We start from the raw sequence: 19958 nt of genomic DNA, 5'->3' as shown, positions 1-19958 counted from the left end.
CATTGGACTAAAGTCTAAAGGCCACAGAGATGAGTGAAGGCATTGCTAAATGCCTTATATGTACTTGTAAAACATACCTATATATATAGGTGTATATATATATATATATATATGTATATATATATATATGTATATATAGATGAACATACAAAGTACTTAAATTATGGAAAAGGTGGGAAAGAGAAAGAGAAGGTTGTAAAGTCGTTCCGCCTCTAGCGTCTAATTAAGCATGTTAATTCATTTCCCCCGACTCACATCTTCAAGAGCTTATTCGCGGTTGTGAGGGCAAGGTTAAACGTATAGCTATGAATGCACGGTTGCATTACCTATGCCTCTACATATCTAGATACTCATACATATCAGAACACACAGACACAAAAATAAAATCGGTTCGGCTTACGTGCTATCTAACCATTTAACATCTCAAGGTTAATTAATAAATATAAGGTAAGAGAAAAGAGTTGATCTTGATAAAAGTGAAAGAAGGAATGACGTTAAGCGAAGTCTTATATGTAAAAAAGAAAAATAAACGAAAGTATTGTATCTAGATCAAATATGAATATTTTATTCGTCTGTAGATACACGAGTGCATATTGTATGGTAACGTTGCTATTCGTTCAAATGACGGCCCGAATGTACGAAGATGAAGGAAGATAAATGTCACAATCAGCAAGGATGACAAAGAGAGACATCGCGTCCACCGTTTCGTAATGGCGTCAATGGCACTTCCAAGCGTATATAAAGTTAAACATAAAATTGGCGTCGTTATATGCCCTCTGTGCACTGAGTACGAAGCTGCTGCTCCTCGTTAGTTTCAAACTAATTAGACGACGAAGAGACACTCGTCTCTGAAACTTATGCGGACAAACGACGACAGATATCTTCGCGACTATATTTTTTGAGAGCTCTCGTGGGTGAACGTAGTCTTTTAAACGTAGCCTTTTAAAATCGTATTTTCTATTTCCGCGATATAGTTCCCTTGCGTCAATGATCGAAACTCTACGTAAACACTCGTGACTAAATTTTATTTAAGCAATAATACCCTTCTTATTCGAACTTTTCGAAATACGAATTTTAACTGTATATTGTATCAAATTAAAAATGTTGATTTAACCGTTGTATTTTACGAAAAAAATTAAGTATATTTTGTAATTCGGTAGACCAAATAAAACTTTGAAATCGTTATAAACGGAACAATTTTCTTTATCGAATTATTTATATCAAATGGTTGACCTACATTTAATCGTATCATATCTAAATATAATTCAAAAAAAGTAGCTCTTTTATAATGCTTCGGTATAACGATAGGATATTTCGTTTTTCATAGCACAATATAGGCAAGAGCGTCTCGCCGGCAAAAGGTTGCCTTTTTGAAAAATCACGTAATTGGCGTCAAAAGAGTCCGATAACGCGAGCTTGGAGCTATGCCAAGTGATAAGGTGCTAGTAGAAAACGACCGAAATCGAACGAGTGGGAACGAGTAGTGAAGAGACAGAGAGAGGAAAAGAGAAAGAGAGAGGAAGGGAAAGTAAGAGAGGGAGGGAAAGAGAGAGAAAGAGAAAGGAAGAAAGAGAGAGAGAGAAAGAGAAAGAAAGACAAAGAAGGAAAAGAAAAAGATAATGGAAAAAAATGATAAAAAGGGAATGTCGTTTTGTGACGAGTCGATGATAGTCGATGAATTTTTCACGATGAAGCGAGATCATTATTCTCAAATTAAATAAAAAAAAAATTCGATTATTCCTTTCACATAAAGACGGCTTTTTTCCTTTTTATTCTTTTTCTTCTGTCTTTTTTTTTTTACGTTTGGAAACATCTTGCATTATATTATTTATATAAGAATGATACTTTTTTCGAAAGAAAACAGTGAGAAGACCATCGGTCGTCTCAAAAATGGGGTCACGTTGCGAAGCGAAGAAGAAAAACGTGAAATTCGATAACGACCCGAGAAGTATAAATCTTAGAGGAGCCATGGAATCGCGACATGAAAATTCGATGAGAGAAAGGCGACGATGCAACGAACAGGCAGCCTTGCCAGAGATGGAACTTTCGCATTTGTGGAAGATGATTTTTAAAAATAAAGTTTTGTCTCGACTGAAACGGAAAAAAAAATTAGAATTGTGGAAAAATGGAATAGTGATCATCGAACTTTCATTTTTCTTGAATTGTTTTCGCATCATAGTACATACTCTATCGTCGTTTCAAAATATACGTCTAATTTCGACTCGACGCTTGTACTTGAATTATTTTTTTCCTCATAGAAGGACCTGGAGTTTCTTCGTCTTTTTTCTTTTTTCTTGAATAAAAAAAAAGAATAAAAAAAAAAAGTTTTTAAGTACTATCCGAAGCATTTTTCACCGTTTCTGTCCATTACGATCCATAAACACAAGCGACTACTCTTTTCTTCGGTCCCTCGTTTTGTCATGCACACAAGATACGCTTCTATTCGAGATATACGATGCTAGGTTTTCCTCTTCCTCTTATCCTCGTCGAAACAACAGCAGTAAAACCACGGTTCGATCCCTTTTCTCTCCGCCAGCACTACCACCATCACCACTATCACCATTGGCACTAACCACTACTATTACCTACTCTCTCACATTCTACCATGTACCTCTGTAAATGTGCCAAGATAAACTGCAAACTCTGAAATTCAGCATCTCGTGCCCCACCTCTTTGTATTTTCTCCCTCACGCTCGTGTCGCTGCATCCATGGCAGTATAACACGTGGTACTGCGTGTATGTACGTTTCCATGTAACGAATAAACAAAGCTAGATGAAGAACGATGAGTACATCTTATGAAGGTTAAGCAATAGAAACGGAAGTAGGTGCTATTGCTGTTTACAGAATGTCTTTTAAGTACATTCGTACAGGAAATTTTTCGTTTTGATTTTTATCGTGTTTTAATTTTTCGATAAAAAAAACAAAATATATCGATCTAGTATATGAGAAATCGAAAATAATAAAAATAAATATTTTGTCATGTTATTCCAAACGTTTCTATTTTTAACACACTTTTTTTCCAATCGCTTTCGAAAAAAAAAAAAGAAAACAAGTGCAAATACATTCTCGGTTAGATCTAAACTTTTTTATCGCGTAAGTTAACTGCCGGATTACAACTTTTTCTTCTCCTTCTACTTGTTGTCCTTTTCCTTATACCGCCATTTGGTCCCTCACGTTCTACAACCAGTTCTATTTCTACTTCTATCCTAACCCACGTATAGCAGCTCTTCTTCTTGAAATTCTGCCAAGTTCTTTCTGCGAAAACGAAAAGCGTTATCATAAATTCGCGAGACCGATTCGGGTTATCCTACGTCTGTGACGACAACGACAGCTGTCGCGGTAAGATTCCTCAGGTGGCAAGGTAAGTAGTTTCTCGCGGATGTGTGAAATTTCTCGATAGATACAAAGTAGAAGTCGGACGTGATAAATTACATCGCGCTGCGCACGTTAAGTCACGAGTTTGTTCTAAAAATAAATCTATCGGACGTCAGAATTGATTGCACAGAGGGAACTCGTTCGCACATTTAAATCGTTCGATCGACTATCGCGAACGAGAATATCGCGCTTCATAGCGCCATTTTTCGTCAGATTCGTGCCGAGCCGAAAATGTCGCGAGACTTGCCGGATCCTCGAGCATGGAATGGGAGACATTTTGGTGAGAGTATCTGTTCGCTTTCGAACATGGATAACTCCAAGTGGGCACGTTCGTTTTTCGACCCGAGGGCCAACTGGTTCGTGAGCTAAATTAAAAGCACGATTCGCTCGAAGGCACCCGTCTTCTCCCTTTGATCCATCGGCCGACGGAGTTTTCTCCCTCTCTTTGTCTCTCCTTCTCTCTCCCTCTATCACACTCTATCTTTGTCACTCATTCTTTCCGGCGGCTGTGCACGTGACGTTATTACGAAAATCCCTCGACTCGCGGAAAACGGAAAATCGAACTACAATATTTCGACGTTATACATCGCCGAAAATTCGAAGCGAACGTTGACTCGCGATTTTAATCGACTTTCGTATGGCTGCAAAACCGAATCGAGAAGTAAGATATATATATATATATATATATATATATATATATATATATATAGAGAGAGAGAGAGAGAGAGAGAGAAGTAAAGAGCAAAAACTAAGGTAAAGCATTAGAAAAATATGGAATTATCTCGGTGTATTTCCTACGTCACACTTTTCGTTTTGAAAAACGATAAAAAAAGTCAAAGGAAAATAACGTTTCGTCCGTCATCGAGACGCGTGTGCCGTAATAGTGACGTAAATAAAAGTTATTTCGACGTTGCTTCCGCTCCTTTCCGACGCACGCTCCAAAAGTGCAGCCACTTCAATGATTATTATAAACTCAGCGTCTCCGATTTCAAAGCCTTTCCTCTTATGAGATTTACTTCATCTTCTCTGAGAACGTGTCCGTTTACAAGCTGAGAGAGTTTCTTCTGTGATCGTTAACAAACGAAACACGGCCGGTAAGAAAAAGCCAGGACACTGCAAACTCATCGAGAGAGTACCAACGCGATCTACGTATGTATATATGTATATATGTACGTATACACATAGTACATAAAGATGTATGTACTCATTGGAAAGCATAGTTTTACGGATGAAAAACGATCGACCGGAAACAGGACCATAGTGGATAAGGAAAAACGCGCGTGGTTCTTACTTTAAAGCGAACAACAAAGAAAATTTTCTCATTTTCTTGTGGATTGCTAATGTTTCGTGGCTTGGCAAAATACTATTTGCTTTTTTTCTCTCTACTCTCTTTTTCTCTCTTTCTTTCTTTCTTTATATCTCTATCTTTTCCAGCAGAAAAAAATAACATTAAACTATATCACACGTACGTATACACGTACACCGATATTTAAAATTATATACGCGACAGGATAACGTCTATATTTTGTGCAAAGCTCGTCGTAAAACGCGTTAAAATCAAGCAATCACAGCACTTTGATTCGGCACTCGTTTCAAACGACTCGTCACGATGCACTCTTATTTATCGAAAATCCTTCAAAGAGCACTGCCGCGTTATATTTCGAAGGTGATGAACTGAAACGCATGAAATTTTCACTTTCGTCAATTTTCTTTTTGCTCACGCGGAAACGACGATCTTCTCTCTCTCTCTCTCTCTCTCTCTCTCTTTCTCTCTCTCTCTTTTTCTCTTTCTCTCCTACGTAAGACGTAGAAACTTTAAATACGTACAAGCATTTCCGCGACGCTCCGTATACTCGATAGATGAACGTCGACATCAAATTGTCTTCTCGTTTCCTCTTCGACTTCGATCAGGATCTTCGAGGGTAATTGTCGGCTCGCCGCGACTCGAACTTTTGAAGATACGCCAAGATAATCTTCGTTCGAGGCTATTCCACTTGGAGCCTGTTCCGTTCATTTCAATCATTCGATATCAGAAATGAATAAAAATTTCAAAGACCCAAAGGATAATAGTACGATATTATTTCTGCGCTTAATGCGACAAGTATAAAGACCTCCAATAGAATTCACAGATTCGCACTTTCCTTACACAGTAACAACACCGCAATCCAGGAGTGATACTCTCGAGAGATTAGAATCGGCCGTCTTTCGAGCGACAACGATGACGACGATGATGATGACGATGACGAAAATAACGACAACGACGAGCGTGATACATCGACGACGAGCATCGTCGTGATGCTCGTCTCTGCCCGACTCGATTATTTCGGATTCGAAAAAAAACAGAGGACGCTCTTAAAATCGTTCCCGACAGGCACACCGACCGCTGACTCAAGAAAACATTCAACGAACGCGCGGACACGTTTCCTCTTTGATCCCCGAGGAACAAGAAAGGATCTCGTTTTCGCTTCGAACACCGCGAGAATAAACCGTGGCCGAAAGGAAGTAAAGGTATCGGCAACAACCTGTTAATCATCCGACGTAGTCTCACGTGCACTGTCACGTTAAGGAAGACGACGAAGAGTAGATGGAGGAGGGGAAAATGGAGGAAGAGAGGAGGAAGAGAAGGAGAAGGAGGAGGAGGGGAGAAGGAGGAGCGACCACCTGATTCTCAATCTCGTTAGGGCAGGCGCGTTCACACGCTATTCTTCTCTTCCTCTTTCTCGATAGAAAAGGAATGGCACACCCGCGATTTCCACGAAAACTACTCTCTCTCTCTCTGCCTCTTTCTCTCTCTCTCTCTCTCTCTCTCTCTCTCTCTCTCGGTCTTTCTCTCTCTCTTTCTCTCTCGCTCTTCGCCTGCGAAGGGGTACGAGCGCGCGAGCGCGCTCTAGACGATTCGGCAGCGGTCGAAAGTCGACGGCTCTTTAGCAGTGACGTTCCTCTCTTGCTTTCTCTTGGCCGCCGTTGAACGATATTTGCAACGAATAGAAGGGTAGATGGTGGTGGTGGCAACGTCGGTGGTCGACGGTCGGTCGGTCGATTGGTCGGTCGGTCGGTTGGTTGGGCGATCGGTCGGTCGGTTAGTGCAGGTGGTGGCGGTGGTAATAATGCTAGTGGTGGTGGTGATAGTGGTGATGATAGTGGCGGCAGTGGTGGAGGTGGTAGTGGAGGTGGTGGTGGTGGCGGCGCTGGCGGATGGATGTGCCAGAGTGCGGGCTTACGACGGAATGAGAGGAGGAAAACTCGGCTTAGGAGGCCACGGCACAGCGTGGCATCGCCGAGTCTGCGATGAGCGGAGAGAGTTGCGCGTTATCGACCCATCCGCGGTGCTATATTCAACCGCCAGCGGCACGCCGCGCCGCATCGCTTCCTCGCTCTATATTCTTCTCTCTTTCTCTCTCTCTCTCTCTCTCTCTCTCTCTCTCTCTCTTTCTCTCTCTCACTTTCTCGGTCTTTTTTTTCGCTTACTCTTGCGATATCACCAAAACCGTACCTAGCACGCGCTCTTTCTCTTCTATCTAATCTTGTGCTCGAGATCCTTTCCTATTTTTTCTCCCGAAAGCTTGTCCTTTTTTATAAATCCACGCACAATCATTCAATCACTGTTATTCTGTCTTTTCGTCGATCGAAATGTGAAACCACGTGACTTAAACTAACTCCACGTTTATCGCTGTTGTCGTGAAAAATTGTCGCACGTCTAAATCAAATCGATTTTCGTCGTGCGCCAACAAACGAGCGATTCGAATATCTCTTCCTATCGATTATTCGTGATCGAATTGTCCAGCCGATTTTCCACTAGCGACGTCGGGTCAACGACAGAGGTGCCACTCGAAAGTGGGAATGCGCGTTTTCGGGCGAAAACAAGCCGACAGAGAGAAAGAGAGAGAGAAAGAGAGAAAGAGAGAGAGAGAGAGAGAGGGAAAGAGAGAGGCAATGAGAGAACCGAAATTAAATTCGTCGGGCTTGAAATTCGTCGTCCGAAAGCGGCGCGCTATTAATTATATTAAATTATTTGCCGCGATTTTTTCTGTCCCACACACGTACCATAAATACTTGAAGATAATAGTCCATGCCCATTGTCCATGCGTAGTACATACTAGGTACGTGCGTTCACGCCACTTTGTTTTAATTTAAATGAATTTTCCCTTTTAACCTTTTGAAAACGACTTAAGAGAAACAGCTTGGATACAGGTTTTTCTTTTCATTTCGTTCTCCCCTCTGCGAGAGTAAAATCCTTCGATATTTGCAAGAAAAGTCGCTGGAATAATGGACGATGTGTGCGTGTATTCTGTGATGTAACGGAAACAATAAAACGAACGCCGTGGGTCTTTGTTTAAAGTCGATATTTATAACCGTGCAAAGCACACCATTCTCCATCGTTTTCTTCTAATCGAATCTATTTATGTCCGTTGAACTTTTTTCAATAAGTAATTATCAATAAATTGAGTTTCATCTATCCGCAGATCATACGATGACTCGTAATGATTGCAGAAACTCGCACCCTTTGCACTGGAATCATTGTTAAATCAGTATATTACCATCGATTAATTATTACGCGTTGCCATAATTTGTCATATTTCAAAAAAGATAAATTGAACATCATTGAAAACACATACATCTATACACACACACACACACACACACACACGCACGCACGCACGCACACACACACATACACACATACACACACATATACATATTTCAATTTTTGTTATCATATACGTATACATAAGGAATGTTTCGAATTATTGTTCTGTGTCAACATTTATCAAATTCCTTCGATAATATAAAAAAAAAAAGAATCTTAGGATATAATAGAGGAAAAGAAACAAAAAGAAGAATATCAAGTTAGAAAAATAAAATGAGAAAAATCTATAAAGAAGAAAAGAATCTCTTTACCTGGGATATCAAACGAATCTATGCAATTTGATCTTCCTAAATGGTGTGGCACGTTTAAACGATTAATTGAGAATATCGAGGAAGACCTGAGAGGCAGTAGGAAAAACAAAATTTGAAAATTTAACAGGAGACCAAAAAACGGAGCTGACACAGGTGGATAGTGGTTGAACGAGTAGCGAAAGCCGAGAATGATATTGACACAAGCTTCGGTTTAATGTCTCCGTGGCAAACATTGAATTTCCAACCCCTGCCTCACGCGTCTTGTGCCGACTCCCCTCCCTATTACTCATCCCTTCCGGTCGACATCACCACCCACTATCACCCAACTCCTCGTCAACATCGTGCACGGAATCGAACCCTCTTTCTTTCTTTCTCTCTCTCTCTCTCTCTCTCTCTCTCTCTCTCTCTTTCTCTCTCTTGTACTCTCCCTTTTTAAATATAAAACAGTAACAACTGGAACTAACTGCATGTCCAAAAAATATGCTTTTGTGTTTTAGCAAATTTATTCAAAAACCTCTTTCTTGACTTCCAACTATTTAACGATAATGATCATCGATGCTGCTAAGCCTATCTATTTATATATTTATTCGTGCATGCTCTTTCAATGGACACGTCCGATGCATAAATCGTTTCCGTGTTGGAGGCGTCCTATGGAATTTTGCATAAAATGCAACGGCTCGAGCTTCTCTTTGATCGGACGCGTTTCAAGCCGCGGTTCCGGACGAACGATGACACCTCGATATCGAACGAGCTTCGTTTTCCACCGAGCGCAGTTTCAATGAACGGTCATTATCGAGGAGCTGAATCGTTTCGATGGCCGTTACTGAACTTTTGCAGTTTTCTATTATTCGTTCTAATTACGTGGCCGATATTGCGTTACCGTGTGCACCGATATTTCGGTTCCGCTGATATTCGATCGGTTTGTTAGCTAACAAGCCCATTTTAGGCCGATACGCGTAATTCATCGATGGTGTAAATACATAGTAACATAATACGCTATTGTTATTAAAACAATACCGAAATTTACCTATTACGTTACAAGGAAGTAATTACCGACAGAACCCTGAAACGATATTCTCATTTTATTGTTGATTGGACAAAAGAAATGTATACGAGACCTATGTAATTGACACGTTTACATGTATAAACCTACGTATGTATAATATATGTAACAAAATTTAATTACCGTACATATATATTGTCGCAAACAAATATATTGACCTTTGGAAAAATATCAATTTTTGTTATCTGACTAACCACAAACTTTATCGAATTTTACATTTTTCCCTTTCATATTTTGTACGGATGTATGGATGAATGAATATATAAATGTATAATTGTATGGATATACGGATGGATAAATGTATGAATATAGATAAATTTTGTAGATTCATAGTTCTATATCTATATAATAAAAGTGCTTGTAATATACAAGTATTTTAAGGTTTCTACATGAAGTGACTTTGTAGATTCGTTTTGAATATAAACGCGAATAATTTGAACGCATAAGAAAGTGTAGAAGAATTTTCTTTTACTTTTAACGCAATTTAAATTATTTATAATATATACGAGGCAAAAAAAGGAACAAACAATTTAAAAAATAAAAGTCTATTTTACTTCTATTTTTTAATCGTAACGAGTACAAAGCCTGATAGAATTTATAAGAATAATGAGAGAAAGAGAAAGTAAGTTTCGTGAAATGATTAAAGGCTATAAAAAGAAAACGTAGAAATGTACAAAGAGTGGCTCGCTTTGTTCTTTACCGTTTCTAAGAAGACGTCGCTTTGCGTTCCTTTTCGTTGTCATCCTCGTCGTCGGCTTCGTCTTCAATGCTTTCTATTTTCGATCGGCGCATTGCATAACCAGACTCGCGCGGAGAGGTAACAGACGGAGGAAGTGGAAGAACGAGATAGAACGAGAAGAGTAATTCGCACGCACGCGCTTAAGATTAAATGCGTCTGCGTTCAATATACTTAAATCGTTTCGTAAAAGTGAAATCTCTTATCTAAATTAATTGACAAACCATTAATTGCCTAAATCGATGATTTTAACGAATTAGTTTATGAGATCGTCATTAATTATGACACTTTTAAATTTCCATGATTATAGTTAAAAAGAAAAAAAAATCATAAAATCAATGTTTCGATTTAAATAATAATTTCAATTTATCGGTTAATTATATCATACCACGTGTTTTTTTTTTTTTCTAAATAAATGGAAAGAAATTATTGTTCGAACGAAAAGATAAGTTATGAGAATCCTTCAAACATGACTAGTATTATTTCTTTCTTTTCCTTGTTTAATAAAGTTAAAAACTAGCTATGGTTTCTTCTGAAGAAGACAGGCTCTTTATGAGACGGACTATAATCTTTATTACCATAACTTTACTCGGTCGTGGAAATAAAACGCGAAAGTTCATTATCATCTTGTGAGCCACTCCGTGGATATTAAAGTGCCTGTGATAAATCGATACGTCTCTGTGAAATACGAACTTTACAAACATTTGGAACTTCATTTAGTATCGTGTCTCCCGTTGGCTTGAATTTTAATTAATGCACTACTCTGACATTCTCATTTTATCACTATTATTAATTTTTACATATTATTTTATATGATTTATTTAATAAATATGAAAATCGAGGGCATTTAAACATTTAAATATCGATTAAATACAATAGATATTGTTTCCTTTATTAGATACACTTAAACGGAATTCATAGAAATAGAGAAAAAACTTTGAAAGGAAGGGGAAGAAATTAAAAAAAAAAAAAGGAAAGAAAAATTACATTACCAAAGACGATATACTACTAGGTTCCGTTAAACGACACATGCACGACGAGAGAAGAGTTTGCGAATAATTGTAAGTCGATCAGCATTATCGAACGACGTTAACGACCTATCGATTATACAGAGCGAAAGACGAGTGGCAAGCATCGTTGCATTCGAGACGTGACTAAAGATGTTACGTGAAAGAGGAAAGAGAAGAATAGAAGAAGGAGGAGGAAACAAGCGGATGCGCACACTCGCTCGAATTATATATGCAGGATATAATAAGCTGGCGGTCCTCGAGATATCGGCGAGTTATGGCTGCCCTAATGGCCTGTAGCGTTTGATTTACGGCGCGGAATCCGCGCTGCGGGAGTGGATGCATTTCTCTCGACCAGCTCCATAATAAAGGCCGTTGCATCGTGCGCGCCACCGCCTACTTTGCGCATATCCCTTGCAACGACAACTCACCCCCCTTTTTTCCAGAACATCTGAGCCACCCTTAAAAACATATTACGCGGCTGCCGCGGATTTGAAAAAGCGATTTTATTTCCGCTCTGCTCTACCCTGATCATTTGTAACTCTCTCTCTGTCTCTCTCTCTCTCTCTCTCTCTCTCTCTCTCTCTCTCTTTCTCTTTCAGCCTCTTCCTCTTTTTATTTCTCTCAAGAAACTCCGTCTCTCACAAAAACGTCATTGTTTCAATTATTTATAAAACAATAAAATAAATATATAATAATCAACGATGGGACTAGAAATTAATCACAAATTTCTTTTTTCACGCTACCAATCAAACCTATTCTCCATGAACGCGTAGTCATTCTTGTTGGTATACATCGATCGATCGCGAACAGGAACCGACTAATAATCGTTATCGGTATGCGTACAACACATGTATCCCTCCCTCCCTCCCCACCCCACCCCACCCCCGTCTCTCTCTATTTCTCTCTCTCATTCACTCTCTCCATCTCCTATTTGCCATTTGCGAATTAATGCGAAACTACAATACTGCATTTCGCGATAGACTCGACGACGCGTCGAGTTTGCTCGTAGGATGCTTGAAAGGTATACGTATATCTTACATATATACCTTTATATACGTGTATTCGTCTCTGATAACGTGGATTGTGAGAATCGATCGGACGCCACCACCTTACGAACTCACTTTCGTTCTACGTTACGAGATTCAATCTGACGTGTAAACATCTGTCAGTCAACGGGTTGTCTGTTTATCTTTCGTTACTGTCCCATTTCCTTTTTCCTCGCGAAAAAAGATAATTTCTTCAGATATGATAATGAATTTAAAAGTGAAAAATCTACTATCGACAACAACTCACAATTTATGAATTTCACGTAATCAAGAAAAAACAGGCAGGTACTTCTTTTTCGTTGTTCGAAATAAGTAAATTAATTCATAATTAACATAAATATAATTTATTATATTAGTTCTGAGTTTATATTATAAAAGATGATCTTATAACAGAGTTTATCGATAATAGTTAATTTCTTTGTTTTCATTCATCTAATCAATGAAAGTTCTTTACTCCTTTACTCCACTTTGTTTTTAAAAGCTTTTTTTTTCTCTTAAAAGGATTATTTTTTCCGAGATATCCTATATTTTTTCCAAACGGTAATACAAAACATAATCTGAAGAATCTATCATGTATAAGAGTATAAGCGTGTCCATGTTTACAGAGAAATGGTAATAACGAGAACTAATCTAACTTTAATCGAAACGGAAAATGGAAGATCTACTTTCCATGTCCTCTCTTCCTTCATCGATGACAAAACAGTGCATTGCACGCTTTCGAGTCTATTCTTTAGAATTTATTATAATGACTAATATCTTTGAAGATCCGTACAATTCAAACAGTTTCAATCTGTTTCAGTTTTTTCTCGCGCAAGCTCGCACACGTGTATAAATCTAAAGGATACACTGATTACACACTGTCGATAACGAGAAACACAGAGGAATAAAAAGGGTAGAGAGTTGTACGAAAAGGAAAAAAAAACCGATGATATGAACAACGAATGGAAAATAGCATAGTCGCCGAGAAAATCGTGAGAGCTCGTTGGCTAATTACGATGGACTCTATAATCAATGAAGTAACAATAGACTATAAAAAACGCGCAATTTTATACTGTCTTTGTTTATTCTTTTTTATTTTTAGTTTTCATCCATGAGAAATTGTAGAGACGTATCTATTATAAGATTCTGTAAGTAAAGGTCGTATCTATGGTAAGATAATCCGATATTCCGTTAAGTACTAACCGAATTCAACTTCTTGTACGATACAAAAGGGGTCGTAGCCTTTCGTTTTGAGATGTTATGCGGAAACGAAAAAATGTAAGAAAGAGAAAAAAAGAAAGGGGGAAGAAAAAATATGAGAAAAAGAGAGAATATACGATGTCCTTTATTAGATGACGACGACGACGACGAAAACGAGAACGAAGGTGGACGGAAAGGGCAGAGAAGCATAGCCGATTTCGAACTAGCCAAAAAGCTCTCCAGAATAAATCCACCCTGGCATTATATTCTGTAAATGGGTTAATTCTTCTCTCCTGGTCTTGCTTTGTTTCCGCGTACCAGTATAGCCAACGACCTTCGCTTTCCTTTTCTGATATCTCTAATTCCCCCTGCCCTCCTCATCCTTCTTACTATCCACTAAGTTCTGCTCCTCTAGACGCTCGGAATATAATATATTATCTACAGTTTAATTGCACTTTTATTGTCTGGAAGTCAGAATGGATTAATCCCATTCTATCTTGAAGCATATCTTCGAAACGGTCCAGTTTTCCTACTAACGAGCAAGCAATTTTACTTGCCCACGGAAGTGCCATTTTTTTTCCAATTCCTCACTATGCTATTTAGTTCGATTCTACTCCATTAACCAGGCGCTATCTTGACATTTAGACGGCATTTCAACATCATCGGTAACGTCGGCTATGGATAATTTAGAACTCCTACTTCGCGGTAGCACGTTTATTGAACGTTTCTGAAAGTACAGCAGCGTGGCGTGAACCCGTCGACTACTACTCGCCGTACCGCGGCAACTTCATTTGATCTCTTTGTTTCCACTGTTTCTCCGTCCACGCTAATTATCGCACTCCCGACTAACGATCGCTTGAAAGCGAACCTGACTCAATAACGTCGCTGCCAATGTTTACGATCGCCGTTTCTCTGACGTTGTCAGCGAAATAGTGGCTTCCCGTCGTGCAACTCTAATAGCATATTTAACAGTCCCGTTACGGTTCGCGTGTTTATCGCGTCAAAGAAAACAATTTTCGTTCGTAGTTATTCGATAAAATTATGAGATTTTTTAAAAAATGTTATAAATTATTCGAATATTTTAAAGGTACGTCAAAATGTCTATGAGCAAGTGATTAAAATATTTTTGAAAATTCCTCTACTGTTCGAACTCACAGCAAAAATTTATTGTATTTCAACGACGCGGACATTACAGCTCCTAGCTTTTATCGATCGATATTCGAACGTTATCGCTTATATTGTGGATGCATATGCGTGTATATGCGAGTAAGATAAATCGGAGAGAGTGGTTAGATGACTGAGACCAACTGACTGGATATATGCAAGTGTGAATACGAGAATATTGGGCGTTCTGGAAATTGGCGGCCGTTATGATCTCACCTATAATATTTCCATTCAAAACGCACGCCATTTTCATGGCATAACCAAGTGTCTACAAAAGAGAAGGAATAAGATCGAGAAAATTAGTATGTTTCAACAATTCGAGCGATGTAAAATAAAAATTGTCATAATTCGTAAAGATCGTCCTTTTATATTTAATAAAATTTATTGTTAAACAAGATAGCAGTTCATCGTTTTAACTTGGCCGTTATTATTATAATAAAAATTAAGGAAAGTTTTCCTATAATAATAAAATGAAGAAAATTGCAATTATTCTGTACGAAAAATCAATACCTATGGAAAATTGTAATTCTCAAAACTTAGTATTAATAAAATGATTTCATTTCATTTAGAATTATAACATATACAAATTATTAGAAGTATATATATTTTCGACGAAGCACAAGAAAACTTTTCTGGCGACACAGCAAACAAGTTATTGTAGCTCTTTCCGTAAAAAACTCGAATAAGAAGTATTCTTCGTGAATACTTGACAATAGGTTTGCGACATTAAATAAAAAAAAAAAAAGAAATATTCAAAAAGACGATTCATCTGTCACGTTCTCGAACAAATTCCTAATATCACGCAAAATAGTTCAGAGTGAGTTTTCACACGGAATTCGGGTACGGACCGAAAATATTCTTTGAAAGAGTAATCAATATCATACCAAATTTTACATATCATGTTAGGTCCGCACGCATACAACCAAAATAGTAGTAAAATCGTATGCATTATCAGCGAATAAACAAAGATTGAAAAAGGTTAAATGTATGCACGCGTACTCGTCGTACGCGATAAAGCGCGCAAGCGCGCTTACTACATACGTAATATATACTATACGTTGACATTGCGTTGGTATTCGTGGTGAACGCATTACACTTCTACGCATTATACTCTTACTCATGCCAGCCCGACCAGTTTCAATATAGATACATAAAGGTAGAAAATCCTTGTCGAATTGCACGGACGGCCATTGTTGGTGGCTCACACAAAGAAACGTCCAATGAAATTCTAAAAGCTCAGAAATCCTACCCTTTCCAATGAAAGGGTAAAATCGAAGAACGTAAGTTTTCTATCCTTTCAGTATCTACCAGTTTCACGACTTTAGCGATTACGTCTACAAGGAGAAATGTATGACGGTTAAAGACATTCGACATTCTATCATGATGAACTTCTTTTTATCTCTTTACGATCGATTTTATTTTCTACTTGAAAACTTAATTAATACTATTTAAGAACACGTTCGAGAAAAAAAAGAGAAAGAGAAAGAGACAAGACATGATATAATTCCGATCGTTTTGTGATACCCAATTCGATTCAATCCTTCGAGATCAAGTACTGGATTTGATATCACTTAGAAAGACAATTAAAAATCGTCATTTCGTAAGAAGGAGAGATTTATTTCGACGAAGTACAGAAATTGACTGTTGCAATTGTAATGCACTTGCCTTTGAAATAGCAATGCGTTTTATACAATTTAAGTGATACGGATCAACCAATTAAGGGGAAGTAGAAAAATCGGGAAAGAGATTGATGTCCAGAGATTTACGAGTTCAAAGCTTATATCTTGGATATGACACCAATTTAAGAATATTTTGAAAAATTCCACCAATATTATTTAATATATTGGTTTTTGTAAATGTTATTTAATAGATAGGTTTTATGTAAAAGTGTGATATTATAATTCAGAAGATCTGTTACAATCTTGTTGACCATGTGTATTGTTTCTAATACCTCAAAATCTGTAATAACTACACAATTTAGTTCTAAATGTAAAATGCTTGATACAATTAATATTTTTAAAAAATTGAAATTTGTCCTCAAAGTATTTGAATTTGTTCATTTTTATGCGAAATAATTATCCCAATTTGATAAATATAAGGAATATTACTCCTACAAGGTGTAAGGTGTTGCGTATTTAAATGTATTCATTTATTTCACAAATTCAATTTATTCTTCCTTCTCTTGCCCTTATCTTTTGTACAATTTCCAAAAAAGTTACGGATTTATTATATTAAGTGATATAATCCCTTATATACCACTTAATATTATTTGGTTCATAATGTCTGAGTTACGTTAGCAACTAAAAATTTTCAATTATAATAACATATTAAATTTGAAAATAGTCCTGTCTAATAGATTATATTTTCTTGCATTTTCTATTAGCTGAATGTAGCTATTAGTATTAGTTTCGATTTTATTTTTGTAATTTATTAATTTATCATTTCTACCTAAAGCTATCTTTAATATTTGTATTTGATTTTTAAATAATTCTGCGTTACGTCTATTATCATTGTGAACTAAATTTATCTCTCAATTATATTCAGTGTCCGCTTCATTCATTGTTCCAAAGGGAATTTTGCTAATAGCCCCTATAAAGTTAAATACGCCACGTCGTTTTGACTAGGTAAGTTGAAAAAAGTTGTTCACGATCCATTTTGGCTTGCAGCATTCATATCTTTAACTCATATATGATACTATTATTCAGGCTATTTTTGTCCAAATTTCGTATGTTCACGAATATCTTCTAGCTATATTAGATCCTTCAAGCGACAGGTAACATACAAACTTTCATTATTTTATGTATTTACAACCTCAGTTGACCCAAAGGTTTCAGATAGAAAATCGGTAAACTTTCGAAATCGCAGATATCTTATGGCAACTCATAACTATACGTATCGAGTATTAGAACCTAGTTACATACAGATTTACAAATTTATATTGATTTTTATGAATTAATATAATCTTATAATTCTATTGAATTAAAATATTTGTTTCAGAAAATATTCTACGAATGTTGAAGAAATACAATGGAATTTGTTTGAATTCTTCTTTGCGTAATCTTGAATAAATTGTATCCTATGTTGTCGTGGAATTATTACAAAACAACAATTATTTAAATAAATTCGAATATATTCCGTGTTCAAATATATTGCATATCTTCAGAAATATAGGTATTCGCCCAGGAATATACAAAATAACCTTCGTTACTTTTCTTTCTTCGATAGTGATTTTATAGGTATGTTCTGGTCCTTCTTGTAAGCATATCGGCGTGTCGTTTTTTGTTCAATACGATAGCATCGGTATTTCAAAAATTTATATGTTTTCTTTTAACTACTGAATCGTTAAAATAGGATTACGCGAAAAAGCATCTGCGTTTTGACGAGTTCTATTTATATTTTATTTCGTATTCATATTTTTCCAATGCGATTCGCCATCGCATAAACCGTGATATGGATCTTTATTGTTGTATAATCATTCCAAAGATTTATGATTGGTAATTGTGCTAAACTTTTTATTGTATAAGTAGATAAGCCCCGTAGTGCTTTATGGCCCATACAATCACAAGAAATTCTTTTTCGGTTGTTGAGTAATTGCGTTCAGTAGAACTCAAAGTTCTGCTAGTACACGACGCAGGTTTATCATCTTGAAATAAGATTGTACATATCGCTTCGTTGGAAACATCTGTGGTTAGGATGAACTTTTTCTGCAAATCCAGAAACTCTTTCAATTCCTGAAAAGATTCTTATTATTTTGATTCAAATTCAAAAGGAATGTTTTTGATTAAAGATCAGTCGAGTTATCATTCTATTTTAGATAATCTTTTTTATAAATTTCCGATGATAACTTATTTCGGTGACAATCATATTATAAATTTCATTTTACAAATTTATAAAAAATTCTTTTATAAAATTAATAAATTTTTATAAATTTATTAATAATCCTAAAAATTGTGTTTTATTTGTTTTTGCCCGTGTGTTTCTGTAAAGTTTGATACAGCTTTTAATTTCTCCGGATTAAGCTGTGATGACATGTTCTAAATATTGTAATTCGAATCTCAAATATTCATATTTGTCAGATTGTAATTTTAAATCCTCTTTATGGAATAAGGCAATTAAAGTAAGTGCACTTAATTTCTAGTTATCATTTATATGTATCATTATATTCTTCTACATTATTATATTTTAATAAAAATATAACAAATTATCATAAGTAAAATATCAAACTAGAAGATATACGCATGATTAGAACGTGTGAACGTTTTGCAGAGCTCGACATATAGATTGATAAAACGTGGCTGGAACATATGAAAATTTTGTGAAGTTCACTATATGATATATATAAATTGCAAGAACGTGGTTGAAATGGTGTAATTATGACTCCGGTTGGAATATCGTACTGTCAGTTACGTGATGTATTGATAATCTGGTAGTCATAAAAAAAGCATCGATAAACAAAAAATATCAATTATGAATACGAAGAATAAAAAAGAGCTGATGATTCTAGTAATTATCGGATATATCGAGGAGAAAGAAAAGTAAACAAATTAAATCTTCAAATTAATAATTGATATCGATTAGAGGGCAATGATAATCAATATGAAGCCAGTGTTGATGAAGTAGCAACAAAGATACAGTTATAATCAAACAATGGAGACACCAATACAGATAGCACAAAAATATAGTCGAAATCAAACGAAGATGAACAAACGGTAATAAGCATGACTGACACAAATGTATCCTTATATTCGCGATAAGGACACGATATTTTTTAAATATAAATGAAATATTAACAATATTTGACCCGATCAAAAGAGATCTTGATATTGGAAGATAGATTAAAAAAATTGACGAGTATGCGTGGTATACAGCTTTCAAGAATTATTCATTGGTCAAATTGTGAAGATTAGTGGAGATTGGTCAATTGAATAATGGCAAGAAATGATAGTCTTTCTCCAATGTCAATGCACAGAGACTTTCTCAAAAAGATCTTCCTATTCAAGAAAAATCCGAGAAAACAGTAGAAAGATAGGACAGTACATAGCAGTTATTTCGATAAACTAGCCATGCACAGAAATAGACATGATAGATATGAAAACAATGAAATTGATAGTTAAGAGACTAAGAATCATAAACCGAGACTATTTGGGACCTCTCTCAAACTATGTAAAATCTAGTCAATTGCTACTTGATTTAAAAAGTGTTAACCATTTACTATGCGACATCATTAACCATACCATAATAAGAAAATAAAATACATTGAAACAGGAATGACATAACAATGATGTGCTTCAACTGTAAATGAAGTAGTCACACAACTGAGATAAGTGCACAAAATGAAAATTAACGTATGTTTTAAATGCAATCAAATAATCATTATACGAAGGACTGAAGAACGAGAATAAAATGGGGACAGTATCTACGAGGAAGAACAATAGTTTCGTGCAATATAAATGTTACTATACCAAATCAAGTCTTATGCATTGAA

The 19958-nt window shown here is 36.3% G+C and overlaps 1 protein-coding gene across 9 annotated transcripts in view; it reads right to left on the bottom strand.

The window, feature by feature from the left end:
* Window positions 1-19958, bottom strand: part of LOC124433118 — a 299244-nt gene that overhangs the window by 190848 nt on the left and 88438 nt on the right. For 4 of the 9 annotated variants that reach the window (XM_046982751.1, XM_046982753.1, XM_046982752.1 and 1 more), the window contains one exon: window positions 5204-5377. The exons of 2 other annotated variants lie outside the window; for them this stretch is intronic. In XM_046982751.1, the coding sequence (XP_046838707.1) occupies window positions 5204-5377 (174 nt within the window). Of the gene's footprint in view, window positions 1-5203; window positions 5378-11066; window positions 11633-19958 lie in introns of those variants that run through there. 3 more of the 9 variants (XM_046982748.1, XM_046982759.1, XM_046982750.1) reach the window with 2 other exon arrangements.

Source organism: Vespa crabro, chromosome 2 (assembly GCF_910589235.1).
Source record: "Vespa crabro chromosome 2, iyVesCrab1.2, whole genome shotgun sequence".
NCBI lineage: Eukaryota > Metazoa > Arthropoda > Insecta > Hymenoptera > Vespidae > Vespa > Vespa crabro.
This window is presented reverse-complemented; position numbering and strand designations above follow the sequence as displayed.